Here is an 18,519-nt window from a genome sequence, read left to right on the forward strand (position 1 = left end):
TGGCTCAAGGGAAGATTTTCAATTGTCTCATTAAAAATATTCCACCCCTCCCTAACAGGATGGGGTAGGTCTAACCTCAAACCTTGTTTCAAGAATTGGATATAATTTGGTATGTTAAACCAAAGAGGCTGTCTGTGTACATCACATTATTTTCAATCCACCGAAGACAGCTCTTTCTGCTAACTTTCCTTTAAGGACATCACAGTTACTACAGCACTGTTTCCCCCAGCTTCAATCCTTCCCACTTAACAATGGGTTTGTAGCAGTTATGCAACCTCCCCCTTTGCTGGGTTTGGTAACCACATCCCATCAGCTCCCTGTATCAGCATATCTAGAATGATGTTACTCCAGTTCCTCCATACATCACTCTCCCAGTATCCCATCTTTCTCTCTGCTGATAATCAGCTCCAGCTCCCTTCCATTGTCAGCTGTGGTTAATCATTGAGATTACGCTATTTTAATCCCTGAAGATGGAGAAGATACTGGCTAAGTGAGTAGAATGTGAGATGGTGAATTCATTCCAACATTTATACCGGGCCTTAGTAGGTCTCCAGCCACACAGAGTTCAGGTTCTCCGCACCTCTCTTCTTACGTGGCTGCAGCTGATTACACAGAAGTGCTGGATAATGGATCAAATTAGAGCCAATGAGTGTTATTACAATATTATGTTCTCATAGATGGTCTGAGAAGCAGCCTCCTTTTTAAGTAGAAAATTGAGACGACCAGGGATGAGTTGAGGTGAAAAGAACAGGACTTATTGGTAGTGTGCCTGAGGTTCATAAATATTCCTTTACAGTGAACTAGCCCTGAGATCAAACTGTTCCTTACGCTGAGTAGGCAGAGGAGGGAAGCCCTAAATTCAGGGGGTGTCAGTTCAAAAGGGAAAAGGTTGTGCCTTCATGTCTCCAATATGGGCTTCATGACTGGGAGAAGTGGTCAGGCATTCAGAGAGAAACCTCTCATCAATGGTGAGCTTGAAGTGCCCCCGCTTAAGTGAAAAAATTACATTAAGAAACGACAGGAGAAAGACAACAGACTCAACACCATGAATAAACGCTTTCATCACCTCTAATTTACATCAAAACAGTTTTACAAATGCTTTACCATGCATGGTTCACAAGGACTTCCACCTCTGGCATCACAAGTGGTTCCTCAACTTAAACTTAATTGAAATAAAACTAACATTGCAGGTCTAAATGCAGACTTTAACGATGGCTTCTTAAGCCAATTGGAATTCACCCATATCCCTGAAGCAACTATAGTAATATAGAGGACCTTCACCAGGGGAGTGCGCAGGAATTTAATTTTGATCTCTTTTTGAGGAATACTTTTAACATTTACAATTTTTATAAATGTGGGAGTAGTTTCAGTGTGCTTACTGATTATTTCAGATCTCATGTCCCTGCTGGACCCAACTGCGCATGCCCCTGGCTTACTCTACAAGAGGCTGTGGCCAATAAAACTCCAGCATCTCACTTGTGTAATAAACCATTTGAATACGTTGACTTACAGAAGGTGTGGACAACAACTTCTCTTACATCAGAACACAATATGCAAGGTTGGTGCACGTGGTCACTTAGGATTAAAAATAGTTTGATTTTTTTCTCTGCCAATAGAACCCTATCAACCTTTGACCCTGTGTGTGGCCATTCCAAAAATCTCCTTGTAACCATAGTTTCTGATGCTGTTGGGGCTTTTCGGAATTGGAGCTTGGGATAAAAGCACAAGATACAACACCACAGCAGGAAGTTCTATCTATAAAACATTGTTTACAGTTGAAGGTGTTTAGTAAAAGACAATTCTAGAACTGGTTCTTCTACTGTGGGAGGACCTCATCCTTACTGCTCCTTGCTGATGAAGCAAGCAAGTTCCTATCCCATGACCTAATGTAAGTGTGGTGCAAAAAAATAAACATTTCTAGTCTCTTCAGTTCCCTTGGCAAACCCATGTCTCTAGCTATAGCAGATCTTCTCCTGAAGGATGTCACACTTGGCAACATCTTACTACCTTGGGCTACAGTAGGTTGCACAGCTCCTGGTACTCTGTATATCAAGATCCTGACCCTTTCTACTCAGCCAAATGATATTCATTCTAGAAATGGATTTAACTGCAATTACAGATTCGCAATTAGTGGGGAAATGGGGAGAGAAGTACAGAAAATTTGTAAATTTCTTGCTATAAATAGTGGACTTAACAGGGGTAGGAATGGACTGAACTAGTTTGGTTACCACACATTCAGAATTATGAGTCTGTGGTACTGCAAGTAAGATTTTGACGACAGCAAATGAAAATACAAAACTGCAGATGCTGAAAATCTGAAATTATTGGAAACTCTCAACAGGTCAGGCAGCATCCATGGAAAGAGAAATAGACTTGACATTCCAGTTTTGAGACCAAGGGTCTGAAATGTTCAGCAACAAATATTCTGCTGGAGGACCTCAAAGAGTCAAGGAGCATCTGTTGGGGGGAAAGAAACTATCAAAATTTTGGGTAGAAGCCCTGAATCAGAAGCACATCAATACCCTGCTGCTCTGATGCAGGGTTTCAACCTAAAATGTTGACAATTCTATGCCCCACAAATGCTGCTCGATCTGCTGAGTTCCTCTCAGATGCTGATTTTGCTGAACCTGAAGTACCCACAATACCAACTCACTTTCTCTTTTTGCTGATGTTTCTTGGCCTGTTGAGTGTTTCCACTTTTTACTGCATTTATGTTTCTGCTAAAGGACTGATGTTGTCACTCAACATCTCAGGACTTTATGTGACTCCCTGCTCAATGTATTAATGAACTGATTAGCAGAGGGCAAAGAGGAACCATCCCAAGGAAAATTAGAGCAGAATCCTCAAAGGACTTAGGACTGTTGAGCAAGATAAGTGGGGAAAGGGAAGGTTGGTTGATAAAAGGAGAAGATTATTATACAATGCCACTAATGATTTGTCAGAAATGAGTTTTAACATGTTTAGCTTGGGTTTAGCAAATCATGAGTTCTGAACTTACTCAGAACTGTACAAATAAAATAATGTAATCAGAAAAAAGAAAAATATCCAAGCCAAGAGGTAATTTTAGTGTTGAGCAAGCAGGGCTGTTGGTATAACTTCGGTCAGGATGGATGAGATGGCCAATGAGGTTATGATAAGCAGATTTGATATGGAGGGAGCAACTGTCAGTTTGGAAGGTAGGGGCAGGGAGATGGCATGGAAGGTACAAATACTGCCAGCTCACTCACAGGATCAGTCCAGTCCAGACTGGGTCTGTCTGCCTGGCAAAGCTTCCTCTGCACTTTCATCTAACACATCCATTTCAAAATAGACAATATCTCCTTAAATTATAACCATTATTAGATGGTGAGGTCTTGCCCATTTCTAGTATCAATTTACCTTTAACCTTCAGGCACCATTCTAACTTCCTGCTGTGATGTTGTGAAAAGAATATTTAATAGTGCTCTCAGCCAATCTCGATAACTTAATTGGGGGTATACTGGCCACATTGGGTGACAGATGAACATTTTTTTAAAGAAATACGCCACTAACAAAAATAATCTTAATAAAACCAATTTTTGATGGGGGAGGGTTGCAAATCTTTACTGTCTTTGGTGACATGCAAGAAGCATGAACTGGGAAAGGAAAAAAACTTGTGGGTGCAGCCCTTCAGTATCTTTTGACATGTGTATTGAGCATGGCTCCCAGATTTTCTAACCACGCACCCATCACAACTGATTCAATATTGGATTGAGTGCAGTTGTCAAACTTAGAGCATGCTGGCTTATTCAAGCTTGACTACAGCAGAACCAGAAGATTCAAAGAGGCAGTGTTGCTCTTAAAGACCTGCACGTGGCCTCATCATAATTACTGAGGGTCTGTCTCCTATTTCCTCCAGAAGCAAGTACAGAAATCCAAGGAGGCAGGCTTCAGATTGTTTTGCTTATTCTATCTCAACCCATATCCAAATATTTCAGAACATGGAACTGTCTTTACTCACTTTTAAAACTGCTTTGTATAGGTCAAAAAGTATGTGCTACTGATACTTTCTCCTCTTCCTCCAAAGTGCACCCTACTTAGAAACCTTCAAGCTTAAATTCAGTTTTCTAGCAGCTCATATTTAAAATCCCTCTGCTAACATAGTCCTGGTGAGTTGGTGCCCCAGCATTGGCCACCTGCTATATATCACTGCCCATATTCAGTTCCACTGACTTCAGCTATGGTACCAAGCATGCCACAAATATGACTCTGGCTCTTTGTGTCTGTCTGTGTCCAATTTCACTCTGAAAGCAGCTAACAGTTCTTGACTCCATCTCATGGCAATCAGTAAGTTACAGAAGTACAGTCGGAGAACTGTGTGGCCAGGGTTTGCCCATTTTCCCCTTCAGTGTGTATAGTATGGTAAATCTGAGAAACTAAGGAAGGAAAGGAATTATCTTTTTATGACACACACTTTTACGCGATAATACTAATCACCTAAGACTCCTCAGGATGCGACATGAAGGAAGTGTGCATCAAAGGGAAGGAATGAGAGCAATATTATCCTGATACACCAAAATGCATCAAATCAGCTGTAGTTCTCAGTACCTATTATAGACCTGATCCATTTATCCACTCTCTTATGCCAAAGCCTTTGATACAAATCCTAGCCAATCCTGAAAGCAACTGGATGTTTGAATTGACCAGACCTGAAACACAGTGGGTTAATCACACTGTCTGCTAGCATTGCATCTACCCCAAACTGTAGAGCATTCTACGGTTTTAGCTGGTTCTACCTCAGATGAGAAAGCTCCTCACATCTTCAGGATGTTCCATGATCTCCAGACACAAGAATGGTAAGAAAATGCAAGCAATGCCTCCTCTATCCCCCATTCCCAACAGGTTTCAACTTCTCATCCACATTGCCAGAGAATAAGATGTTTCTGGAGCAGATAATATATTTGGTGTTCATCTTTCTCTTTCTCTTGCATGCTTTGTGTGTGGAACCTTGTGCTGGAGTTCCTGCTCCTCACCACCTTGGACCTCTCTTGGGAATCTTTGTGTGTCCCCATTGCTCCCCTCTTAAATGACTTCAGAAGTGACACAGACTTTACACCGTGGCTCCTTCACTCTCATATACAGGAAATCCATGGCCACACCTTAGGGACAATAAACAGCCCTAACAACCTGTGGAATGCACAGTTCAGAATGAAAGCAAATGTTTTTTTGACCACCTGAACTGTCACCTTCATAGCTTTCTTCGATTTGAACCCCACCCCTATCTCCCAAGCAGCACAGAAATTAGTCTTCAGTTGCTCATCCCATCCCTCTTTTTTCATTTGGTCAGTCTCCTGAAAGAGACTGACCCACCAAAGTCCCTCCAGAACTCTGGTTCAGATGAAGGGTCTCAGCACTGAACTATCTTTCCTGCCTTTGAATGCAGATGTACTTAATGACTATGCACCTGCAGGGAAGCTGTTATCGCTCCAGTTTACTGAGATTTTCTTCAGCATTAAGTATCTCCATGGAAACACTGCTGACTCGCTGTGTGTTTCCTCTGTTATCCCCACTCTGCATCCCAGCTTTCCAATTTGTTTTAACTTTTCCACGGCACTTAAGTTCAAAAACCGCTGATAGGTTTGCAGGTCAGTAAGAAGGAACACTGTCTCTTTGAACAAGGGAGATATCACAATCTTGCAATAAAGACATTGTAAAGGAAGCACGATTATCATTGAGGGAACAGTAGGTTAACAGGCACAGGACACCAACATAGGAGTTAATAAAATCAAAACAAGTGATACCAGTGAATGAAACAAGAGAAAGGACAGGACACAAACTGCAGAGAAAAAGAGCGAAAGAAAAGTCACTGTGTACCTATTGTCATTTCCGTGTGTTATGCTTTTAGTGAAGCCAACCCAGAGACAAACACAAAAGGGGAAAAAAAAGAAAAAAATGTCAGAAGTTTAGTCCTCAGGATGTTAGATGCCATGTCAGTCATGCCCACCTGAGCAACAGAGAGAGGTGCGGTTGGTGAAGGAGTGGTGGGATTGGGGTAAGGGTAAAAGTAGATACCCCGCCCTCCACCGCTGAAACTGCCATTGAGCACTAGTGTGCGGTTTCCTTCAAAGGATCAGACAATTCTGCAAAGACCTGTTAATTGTTTAGGGTTTCCGATATCCGGATGCACAGCTGAATCACCAGATACAAATGAAGGGAAGAAAATGGTCACTAGATCTTGTCTATACGCTATTGCAATGTCTTTCAACCTGGGAGCACTCTTGATAGAAACAATCCACCAAGATTACTCCCAATGTACACAGTGAATCACTGGGCACCATTATGCTCTGAGTTTCAACAGCAATTATTATTTACACCGGTGAAGAAACAGCAATTCAATACTGTTAAATGGTGTGCAATTTTCCTCGACTGGATGAACTGGAGCTTGATACAGTTGCTCATGAGTAAATTCTGCTGATTAAACAGGAATTCTGTACCTGCACCCACTTTGATGACAATTCCAAGTACCAGTAATTCGGCATAGGAGGAATGGTTCACCGAGTTTTTTTCTCTTGATAAAACAATAAAGTTTCAAGGTACTCAAGGCTAAGAGGTCTTCCAGTTTGTGAAGTGGTTTAAGGTTTTATTCCTTGAAAGCAAAAGATTTTCAAAAACAAAACTAAAGATAAATGAAGAAACTTAGGGAAGTCAATGTTTTACTACAAATATTAATAAAGTTGAGGAACATTTGATCATGGATTTAATGAGCAGTTCCATGAGTATTTCATAAAGGCAAGTTTAAAGAGTATGACAAGAGGAATTCATGAGCTTGCTTTATCTACTGGTTCTGTTTTTCCATTCTGATTAGCAACTCCGCCACAGGAAAATCTTGCACAGGAGAATAAATGGCTAATTACAGGCTGTTTATCTGCAATTACTAAATGGACTCCTCTGAACTAGTACACTTTGTCATAGCAAAAACTCCTCTGCCACTGAATTCACAGGAATTAAATCACCCATATAGTCAGACATCCTTAATGCGCTGAATTAAAAGAAACTGTGCACAAATATAGTGAGACACTCTTTTCCAGCTGAATCAATAGGGATTATCCACAGTAAAACACCCTTATTCTATTGAATCAGCAGCAACTCTAGACAGTGAGACACCCTTAACCTGCTGATGGCCCAGTTCCTGCTGGACAAAGAGAGATACTGTAATGTTACACAGAAAATAAACCTCATCCCACTGAGCGAATTGAAACTCCATCAATACGCAATGACGCATCTTTACTCTGTACTTGCAGAATGCCAATACTGATGCGCGATAACCTTTACTCTACTGAATGGGCAGAATTTTTGGGGAAGATGTGTAATCTGTCAATGTGACACAATCAACAGATGTTCAGTATCCACTCTGTATAGCCCTTAAGAAAATATGTTGATGCAGATTCTCACTCTCACACCTCTATGACGTGTAAATCAGCAACCAGTCTCCAGGTTTTCCCTTACTAGTCAGAAAGTCATGCAGCAAGGAAATGGGGCGTTGGTCTAAATAGTTTATTCCAATCAAGATACTCATATAAGCTGGTTCCATTTGTCTGTACCTGGCCCATAAACTACAAAACCTTTCCTATCCATGTGCCTTCCAACTAGGTGTCATGGTAGCATCTTGGTTGTGCGATGCTATTAAAGCTCAAGGTGTTGGGAGTTTGAGTTCAATTCTAACGTCATCTGTAAGGAGTTTGTACGCTCTACCTGTGGAATGCGTGGGTTTCCTTCAGGTGCTCCGGTTTCCTCCCATAGTCCAAAGATGCACCAGTTAGGATAACTGGTCATTGTAAATTATCCTGTGATTAAGCTAGGGTTAATTGAGAGGTGCTGGGCAGCACGGCTCGAAGGGTCAGGAGGGTCTGTTCATGCAGTAGTTCAATAAATAAATAAATAAAATGTTTCATTAGTTGTTGTTATACCTACCTTAACCACTTCCCGTGGAAGCTCATCACCAATATGTACCATCCTCTGTGTAAAAACATTAGCACTCAAGTTCCTAATAAATCTTTCCCCTCTCACCTTAAACCTATGTTCTCTAGTTTTTGATTCCCAATTCACCCAATCTATGCCCACTTATGATTTTATACTCCTATATAAGATCACCTCTCTGTCTCCTACCCTCCAAGGAGAAAAGTTCTAGGTTGTCCAACCTCCCTCTATAACTCAGTCCCTCATCCTGGCAACATCCTTGTAAATTTATCTTATCTCTTTCCAGTTTAATGCATTTTTCTTCTCGGAGGATGAGCAAAACTGAACATGATACTCCAAGTGTGGCCTCACAACTGCACCATCTTCTATACTTAGAGCCCTGACTGGTGAAGGCCAGCATGCCAAAAGCCTTCTTTACCACCCTGATGACCCGTGACTATACTTTCATTGCCATAAATGACTATCTGTATTCGCCCATGTGCAAGAGCAATAAAGCTTCAGAATTCATCAATTGTCAGGTTAAAATGCATGACAACAACTTAATGCCTTTAACACAGCACACCAGGGTCCACACAACTGCAAATGTAAGGATTAACAATGCAAACTTTAGCACATGCTGTAACCTTCTGCAAGCCCTTCCTGCTTCAAAAGAAATTAACACAATGATGTATGCAGCAGGGAAATAGCTCCCCATGATCAACCCTGGTCCTTAGTATCACATCAGTCCTTATAGCATTGCCACGCAAGCGCTACATGCAGCCTTTGACCTCCACAGAGCTCATGGAATTGAGCGTCAAGCCGAATTAAACTGGCAATGCTAGGCAGGTCTTTGCAGAATGTGGTGAAGAGAGGAAAAGTGGAAAAAAAAAGGAACAGTCCAAATAAATTAAGATATTAATTTAAAGAAAACCAAAGATTTGGATGGGATTTTGATGCCTGAAGCTGTTGAGAAATAAATATTTGAAGGATTTAAAACAAAAAAAAAATACCTAGGCATATCCGAATCAAGAAATTGCCTGCAAAAACACAAGAACAATACCTTGTTAGTAGACTCAATAAAGTACCAGTGGTGACGGTAACATCGTAAAGCAAAGCAGTGGACAGCAAAGCTATGTTCTAGGAGATAGAAGGTCACTAAGGCTCATTGTTCATCAGCAGTGTTCAAAGTTCACGTTTCTAGCCTCTTAAAGCAATGATTTTAGCCAAATTATTAATATAGAGCAAATAGAGTTTTCAGTGAAAATGAGAGGAACTTAAACAATCAAATCTTTTGTGCTTTTCTCTCCAGCACTAAACCAGCTCTCACTTTCCAATTTAGAATCTGTTACCTAGTAGCACTTAGAAAATAACATTTAAATTTCATATTGAGGTCAGACCAAGGATCAGAATGTCTAAACTGAATCGTTGAACACAAATTTTCACAAGTGAGTACAGTCAGCCCTGTCAGAAATGGGACTGATTTCTACACTTGAAGTGACAGAAAAGTAATGGGTGATCAGATTGAAAGAGCGAAAGGCTCTCGCTTTTTTAACATGTTATTAGAACTTATATGCATTATTTAGAAGTTGCTTTGCTCAATGATAGATAGAAAGAATAAATACGGCATTAGAGCAGCCACATTTGGAGTTCTGCTTGGCTTTGGCGCTCATTTCTTGGATGGAGTGCAAATCTGGCTGGTTTAACTCACCACTGTTGGCCAGCAGTGCAATCTAAAACCTGCTTATCCCAGAGAGTTTATTTCACCGAGCACATGCTGTTCTGGGAGGTGTGTATGTTGGCAATGTTCTGATCGATGCTGCATCCACCCATAGGTATTTAGTGACCTTCTATGCTTGCAGCAGCAACCATGACCATGTGGTTAAAGCAGAACATAACTGTGACTATTTGCTTTTTTAAAATATGATTAGTCACATATTTTTGCAGCAGCTACAAGAAAACAAATGCAAGTAACATTCACTCACTTTCACGTGTATACAAGCATACTGTAACCTTGATCCAACATGTTCTTTCAAATGTTCTCCCAGGTGCAGCCTCTCTGGTGAGCACAGAGCCACTCATACTCATTAATATTCGTTCAAACTCACACACAACTTTCTTCAAACTATTCCACTTTCTATCTATGCAGTTGTGTAGGTGAAAGTAAAAACTTTACAAAAGTGAAATAATCTGAGTTTGTTCCAATATTAATAAAGCTGGATAACTCATCCAGTCTAAGATGATAGGTGGTAAGAAATGTGGTAGACTTGTACTTTAGCTGGATTTTCATTCTTTTTAACCCATATTTCCTGTTGGTAAGATGTCTTAAGAAGGGTCAGAAGGGGAAATAAATGCCTTGATAATGCTCTTTGTGTGCCGTTGTTTCTCGGTGAAGTATTTATCTCTTTGTCCCTCACCACCATCACTAGTTGCTGAAACACCATGATCCCTTCTGTCCCTAGACTGCAGTCTTTCCCCACAGAAACTGATCTCATCCCAGACCACAATATCATAGCCCCAACCACAATATTGCCTTGAAATTGATGTCCTCAGTCATCAAAGCAGTCCATCTTACTATCACCTCATTTTCTTCACCCTGGTTTCTCAGCTGTGACCTTTGACTTAAGGTTTTCCCTCGCCTGAGTCAGTCAGGCTTACTGTCAGGAAACATCTCAGGAAGACATTAGTTAGGAACCTGGAATTACACTCGGCAGGTGATCGAGACAACCCATACTCTCATCAAAAAGCTACCAGATATACAGTGTACAGGAATCTATTATCGTTCGAAATAAACCGTATCAGTGAATCCCACACAGTGAAAGGGCAGTGTGTAACCCTTTGTACCACCAGTCCCAGAGTATCAAAGTACATTTAGTGACTCACTGTTTCTCAAACACTTTATTTATTCCAGTCTTATTAATTTGCTTGCAAAACACTGCAGATTCGGTCAGTTTCTGCCGTATCCAGGGCATCTTCAAGGAGCGATGCCTCAAAAAGGCGGTATCCATTATTAAGGATCCCCACCTCCCCTGTTCTCATTGCTACCATCAGGAAGGAGGAACAGGAGCCTGAAGGCACACACTCAATGGTTCAGGAACCCACTGCATTCTGATTTCTGAATGGACAATGAACACTGCCTCACTACCTTTTTTAGTTTTATTTTTGCAATTCACTGTAATTCACAGTGTTTTTCTCTATTGCTTTGTACAGCTGCTGCAAAGACAACACATTTCATGACATATGCTGGTGATATTAAACCTGATTGACATTTTAATTTCTGGTTCTAAATATTGAGGAGGCTTTCATCAGCTTTGAGCTCCTTTAAATTGGGAGCCATTCTGTCAAAGGCTCCATTCATATCTCATCAGTTTTCTCTGGTCCTTGTAAAATAAGGGCATAAACGGCACCATGAAGTTTCACATGCCTCACACATAATCACTCATTTTTAAAGTTTTGAAATATATTTGTAGATGGGAGTATGAGAAAATACTAAAAAATGCTATTACAGAAGTTTAGTTATGCAGATAGTCCACAAACTACACAATACCAATGGAATGATTAATACTGTTAATCAGTCTACTAGCCAAGCAGTGTTGAATTTCTCACAGGCTATCAAGTTGGTGCTCTGAAAAGAGGTGCTAATTTCCCATCTCCCTTTGCTTCTGCCTCAATAGTGATGGAAAGGATCACTCAAATCTTAGGGCCACGTGAAAAGTGAGCATGCTTGGAGCGGGACACTGGTAGAATAATTTTATCCAACCATAAATTGTATGTGCAACAAGCTGGCACAGAAGATCACTGCATTATGTATGATCTCATCTGTTTGATCACATAACCGTCATGGTACAACTCGGAGTTCAGACATCAATTCTGATGTAATCTGTAAAGAGTCTGTATGTTCCCCCCGTGGAGTGTGTGGGTTTTCTCCGGATCCTCCGCTTTCCTTCCACAGTCAAAGACGTACTGGTTAGTAGGCCAACTGGTCATTGTAAATTGTACCATGATAGGGTTAAATCAGGGTTGCTTGGCGGTGTGGCTCAGAGGCTCAATTCTACGCTGTATCTCTAAATAAATAAAATTTAAAAAAAAACAAAGGAGTAGGAAATGGCCACCAGTCCTTCAAACCGATACCACCATTTATTAAGATCGTGCCCGATTAGATTTTTATATCACTGCAAAGTCAGCGATGGTTACCTATCGCCAATCAACAGATAACTGCATTGGTGGGTTGGGAGACACATAAAGGGCATACTAGGTAAGGAAATTTTTCTTCTGTTACGAGCATCAGTGAACCTGATGCTTTTTCTTAAAACTATCTAGTAGCTTCATAATCAATGTAGCCGATACTATCATACTTCTTTATTTTTTAAGTTTAAAGTTCCTAGCTGGTGGGATTGTAGACCAAGGTGCTAGGTAATGGGAGTTAGCTTGTAACTTAACCATATTCTCCTGTACCAGCTGGGTCTAAGAACAAATAGAAAGTTCTACAAACACGGGACACTATTACAGTTTATTCAAATGAATTAGGTGATATGTTAGATTCATCTAAAAAGAGGAACATATCAACTCTCATGTACAAATTCATGTCTGACATACATCTCTAATACCATGTCATGTTCTCTCAGAATTTCAACTTAAAATATCTGGAACATGATAAAAATAAAACACAACTGCAGATGTTGTATATCTGAAATAAAAACTGGAAACAGTGAAAAAGTTCAGCAGGTCAGGCAGCATCGGCGGAAAAAGAAACAGAGTGAATGTTTCAAATTGAAGACACCATCAGATCTAAAAAGGGATCTAAGAAAGCGAGAAGATTTCTTAGTTCTGATGGTGCGTTTCTCACCTGAAGCATTAACTGTTTGTCCACAGATGCTGCCCAACCAGCTGAGTTTTCCAGCATTTAGATCTGCAACATGACTATGCAACCAGCACTGGTGTTGTCCACTGTTCAATCTTAAAATACTTTGAGACACCACAAGGAGAGATTCAGATTGAGATATAAGGTTCTGTCATTTTCCAGGGATCTGTGTGTCCAGATTTTCCTCTCTGGTGGGTGATGGTGGTACAGGAGAATATGTACTTTGCAGCTAGTTGCAAAATTGGAGGGATTATTAGTTCCATTGCTCTTCAGACCTCTATCAGTTCTGGTCTGATTAACAGTAAAATAACATAATTCTTTTGTTTTAAACCATTGCCAAGGAATGTAAAGCACAAACCAATTTTGCAAAGGGAACACTGAGAAGTCACCAATCCCCAACATGTTGAAATAGAAACCATTTAGGCATTTACTGAATTGAAATCAACACTCCAAGCTCACAAAATGATGGCAATGGTTTAGATTCAATAATGCTTTGAAAGTGCCAATCATTTTGTGAATTAAGTAATAATGTCTTCTCAATGGTATTGTTTTTTTAATATTTTTCATACTTTGAACTGTCTGCACACAAGTACTCACTATACTAAAGTAAATCATTATATGGTATCAGAATTCCTGTCGTATCACTCTTAGGTAAGGAACAGCATGGGTTTGATGCAAAACTTTCCCTTAATCTTAATTCATGATACATCCATTGACGGAATGTTTACTGGGGGAATGCAAGAAGGATTTGAACTCTCTATATCTGGAATCTAATCTGGAAATGTCAGATGATGGAATGGTAGAGGGAGAGTTAGTCAGTATTCAACTGTTGTGTATCTGATGGTTGTGTAACTGGGACAATGCAGAGTGAGGTTTCCCTTGTATCTGTCTAGCCATTACCTTGGTCCATCTGGTAATACACAGCCTAGAACCACTTTCTTTATTTAATCTGGGGAATGCTTTACACGTTAGTGAAAGTTTTACTCAATTAACCTTATGTTGTACCTCATGGACGAGCAATCTCTGTTTCAGAGTGGAGAGCTAAAGAGGGCAGTTCTGAAGCAGGAATAACTGTTGGGATGTTTGACTTGAACCAAAGAATAATGACGCAGAGGCAGAGACATGGGTTGTAAGAGGGAAAAGACGTAAGTGAGAGCCCTGGGAATCTAAGAGAAGAGGAACGGCCTGGACATTATTTTGCAGTGTGTTAAATGCTGGCAGCTTCAAGGTGGGCACAAATGATTCACTCTCTGCCCAATGCTCAGTGTCTAACCTACCGATCCTCCAGGGATGGATGTGTGTAGCCTGCCGTTAAAATATTCAAGGACAGGATGTTGGGATCGATGACAGAATCATCTGACTCTGGAGTGTTCCGGATCCGACCTGAGGAAGAGACAATATTCGCCTGGTTACTGAGGGCAGAGAAAGCACATCCCATTCCCCATCCGCACTATTTCGATTGAGTAGTGGACTTCTGTGGTTACTTCACAAGTTCACCTATTCTTGGAATTTAAGTTCATCTCTTCCCTTACTATCGACACAGTTCGACATGTCACAGGGTGAAAGCTCAGACGGTTGGAAGATCAGCCACTGCACTGGGTTTCTCAGCAGTGCTCCAGAGGTTGTACCCTTGGCTCTGTCTCTATAAATGTGAAGTTTAGCTTGACTACACTGATTTGACATGCAACCTTGTAAGTGGAAGAAGCACTGAGCCAGTGGAGAATCCATTCTTCAAGTGAAGCATCAAATCTCCTGACTCCCATTTTGAATCATTCTAATGGTGTTAGGACTTTATGACCCAGACGAATGCAGGAACTCTGCCTGGTATCTTGACCAATATTTACTCTTGCCCAACAATACTGGGAAACACACAGGTGGAGAAATTTTATTGATAGTTGCACTTACTGTTTAATAGGAACTTAATTAATATCTCCCTGCATGGATAATTAAAGTGTAGGGTCATTTCCAAGAGGCATTAGGTGTGCACAGTGATCTCATTTGGTGAATTCCATGCAAATAAGATCATAGTTGCAAAATTCAACCATGCATTTGTGGTTTATGAAGGGTGCAGCTTGATTTCTGAGAGAGGTATTGTTCTTCTTGTTTTACACTATTAATCCCTGCCTCAGTGTCCTATACTGATGGCATAGGATTGTTGGATTGTCAGAGGCATGTGGCACTGTCCCCAGAAATCCCCCCAGCACTTGCATTAGAGAACAAATCTGCCCCAAATTAGCAAGAGTAGTTGAAGAGACAGCTGAGTCCCATCATTGAGTTAGAAGATTAGGTGGCAGAGTTTGCAATTTACACAAGACGTTGATGTCATCTTGCCCAACGTCCCTTCCGTGATGCCAAGTTTTGTCTGACAATGGGTCTGTAAAGTTGCCTGGCATGATTTCCTAAATTGAAGCTGCTGTCTAATACAAGCTGCTATCACTATTTTGGGCTTTTTTTTAATTCAACCTCTACCTTTTGATTTGTAAGGCCGATTAGATAACTTGATCTTTGCGCTAATTGCTTTTCTCCCTACTTACCTACAACCAACTCTCGCACTTCCTTCCAATGTATATCACTTCCAGTCTCATGCACGATCGTCACCGTTATCCTCCTCTGGATTCCCTATCATAAACAGACAATAGGACTGACATTAGTTGCTTGAGTCACTTAATTCTAATCCTACTATGACAAAGATTTATGGCTTGCGACAGTCTCCACATGGAAGGTCTGGGTACTGGGAAAGAAGAATACACAAACATTACGTTCTTACGACCATGATATTAAAGCTCTCTCATTCAACTGTAGGAACCTGTTGCAAATGTGAGCTGTTCTGTGTAAAAGAATGTCACACAGTAAGTCTGAAATTACTTTGGGCTGTTTCTATCATAATGTGATTTAACCACACTCAAAAGTTCTACTGCTCTGATAAAAACGTGTACTTATATACTCCCCTTACAATGCCTGGCTTTGACAACATCTCCCACTGTCAGGCTACCTGCATGTGACAGCATCTATATGTGCTCCTATTGAATAAAGCTCCATACCAGAGGGTTACATTTGCAAAATGTAACTCAGTTATCTCTGTAACAATATACAAGCTCACTAGATTACATTGCTCCTTGCTTAATTCTTATTTACTTGATTGCAAGAGTGAATTTTGTTCAATGGATTTTTCTTTGTTACCCACAATAGGGAATTCACAGCAGTTCTCACCCCGAGCTCACTTCTGCTCAACACCACGCATCTATTTCACACTCACATTGATTTGCCAGTGGGTCGCACACTGGGGTGGGGTGCAGGCTGGAGTGGCCTTCCCTCCCACTGTGCAAATGGAGGTTGGATGAAACAAGAGGAGGCTCAAAACTGGGATCAAAGTAAGACTGGTCATACAGACAGAGAGGCGCTATGAGCTAGAATACAGAGAGGGCAGGTCAGAATTTAGAAATTGCTAAAGAATGACTCATCCAACAAGATGTCCCATTTTCCGCCAGAACTGCGAAGGGGTTTAGAACAACTAACGAAAATGAAAGAAAAAACATTTGCAATCCAATTCACATTGCAAGGGAGCCCCGTTGTTACCATCAGTTCATGACATTTCTAAATCCTGTTGTTAAATTCTGAACATACTGGAAATTCCCTCAAATATTCACAACCCCTTACTACTGAACACACCTCATGTTGACCACCCCAACAACTAACTGCACTCCATGTCTGTCGACATCCCTCACTACCAATCTACTGACTGTACCCCATGACAATTGACATCATCTACTATAAGTGTATCATTACACCTGGTCCCCTGACTACCAACTGCAGCCACCATAACCACCTTTACCCATCACACTCCATAACAACTGATGTGTCCATCTTGAATCTTGACAAATGACTGTAGACTAAGTAATCCAACATCAGCCCCTACTGCCAGCACATCAAATTGTTGATCCTCTATCTAACAATCATGCACATTCACCTATGATCACACCGTCTAGACCTCCCACTAATCCTGGGCAATGGGACTCCTTCCCAGAGTGCTTCAGAACTGGAAATGGTGGGGTATATAAACAAAACTCTCTTGACTGAGCAAAGACTGTTCTCTCTTCCATGTTCTACACTGTTACAAAGGAACTCGATGTAAGCTCGAGGAGAAGTACTCACCTTTTGCAACAAAGAATGAATCGCTGGGAAATTTCTACAGGTTGGGAAACATTTCTGAATGCAAAGTGTTGGTGAGATCCTGCAGAACGATTTACAGTACCTCCCAACAAGGCATATAATAACCTTTAGGCTTAACACTGAATTTCAGCTATTCAGCCATTTCAGCCTTCTATTGCACAGCTCCAGGCGCAGTTTTTGTCACTCTCCTAATTTTTCCCCCAGAATTTATTGCCCCGTGCTATTTGCAGTTCCCTTACACTTACCTTATGTTAACCATTAGTCTTTAGTTCTGATTATCTTCCACCACCACTCTTCTGATATCTCTCCTGCCTTTGACAGACCATCATACCTGCGCCCTCTCCCCTTCCCTTCCTCTGCAACTTAAAACTTTTGACCTCTAGCTCTCCTCAGTTCAGATGAACGGTATTGATGTGAAATACGAATGCTGAAGCTCCCAGTGGGGGACCCAAAAATGAGATGATTGTCACCACCTGTGACCTGATAATTTGACATGTCTTTATTAACATGGATCAGTTTTCATTCAAAGCAAAGGGTTGTTGAAGGGGAGACGCGTATAAAAGAATAAAGTTTTCTGAAACTTAAGAGTCTAACTCATTTGAGACTATATGGTAGTACCTGGTGTAGTAAGAAAGTTCCATGACAGGGCATTCCACCTCTGTGGTCGACTACAGCGGGAATATACCTGCAAAAGGAAAAGGGAGACATTGTGTTCTACAGTCTGCTGCCTATCCAAAGCAAGCAAACATTAAAGGAAATGTTCGCTTTGCACTACAATAGACTTTTTTGTTTTCTTTCTGATATAATTACGTTTAATTTACGTTTTTCTTGTGAAAGTTATCTCTGATGCCATGTGCCTATGACGTTGATGCAAGTTTTTCTTTGCATCTGTGCATACATGTACTGTACTTGTGCATATGAAAATAAACTTGAATTTGACATGCAGCCTTGAAAATCTGGTCTGATGAGTAACTTTGAAGCTGGAACTTGAGCTTAACAAGTTGTTTTTCATGTTATATACTGCAATGGGTGATGGTACTTACTCTCCAGTAGCCTCCAGCTCACAGATCTCGAAGAATACCAGCAGGTCATACTTGCCCTGACACTGCCCTGCCGTGGGTCGGCTCATGGTGCTTAACTTGGTTGCTGGCACTGGAAATAAAATTCATTAGTCAAGGCAATGGAAACAACCAAGAGTGAGCCCAAAGCTTGCAAATGGAGCTATCATCAGCTTCCAATAGTATCTGTTCAAAAAACTGCTGGTTTGCTCAGTTGCAAAGTTGGCATGCAAATTAGGAACTGATCTTTACTTTATTTTTCAAAAGGCAATTAGTGACAGGTTCAATTCTATCATTACTTTAACATTCTTTTCCAGTTGGTAATCAGAGGGAATAACTTGGCTGGGATTATTTTGAAACAAGGGAGTCTGAAGAGAAATTTAAATTATGGGCGACATAAACATTAAAAAAGTCTTCCTTAGCAGGGGATTTAGGGAGTGAAGGAAAAAATATTTAATCCTGAAGAGGTCAGGCTGCTGGAGGCAGAACCCTCTCTCGTATCTAGATAACATACCTGGA

The 18,519-nt window shown here is 40.8% G+C and overlaps 1 protein-coding gene across 5 annotated transcripts in view; it reads right to left on the reverse strand.

Annotated features, from left to right (window-relative positions):
* The window catches only part of kif1aa (kinesin family member 1Aa), a 320,477-nt gene that overhangs the window by 43,721 nt on the left and 258,237 nt on the right, over nt 1-18,519 (reverse strand). For 4 of the 5 annotated variants that reach the window (XM_059949994.1, XM_059950017.1, XM_059949986.1 and 1 more), the window contains 5 exons: nt 17,986-18,094; nt 17,561-17,627; nt 15,307-15,391; nt 14,050-14,155; nt 8,925-8,951 (listed from right to left, as the gene is read on the reverse strand). In XM_059949994.1, coding sequence (XP_059805977.1) covers nt 8,925-8,951; nt 14,050-14,155; nt 15,307-15,391; nt 17,561-17,627; nt 17,986-18,094 — 394 coding nt within the window. The remainder of the gene's footprint in view (nt 1-8,924; nt 8,952-14,049; nt 14,156-15,306; nt 15,392-17,560; nt 17,628-17,985; nt 18,095-18,519) is intronic. The other variant, XM_059950003.1, reaches the window with a different exon arrangement.

Source organism: Hypanus sabinus, chromosome 2, assembly GCF_030144855.1.
Source record: "Hypanus sabinus isolate sHypSab1 chromosome 2, sHypSab1.hap1, whole genome shotgun sequence".
Classification (NCBI taxonomy): domain Eukaryota; kingdom Metazoa; phylum Chordata; class Chondrichthyes; order Myliobatiformes; family Dasyatidae; genus Hypanus; species Hypanus sabinus.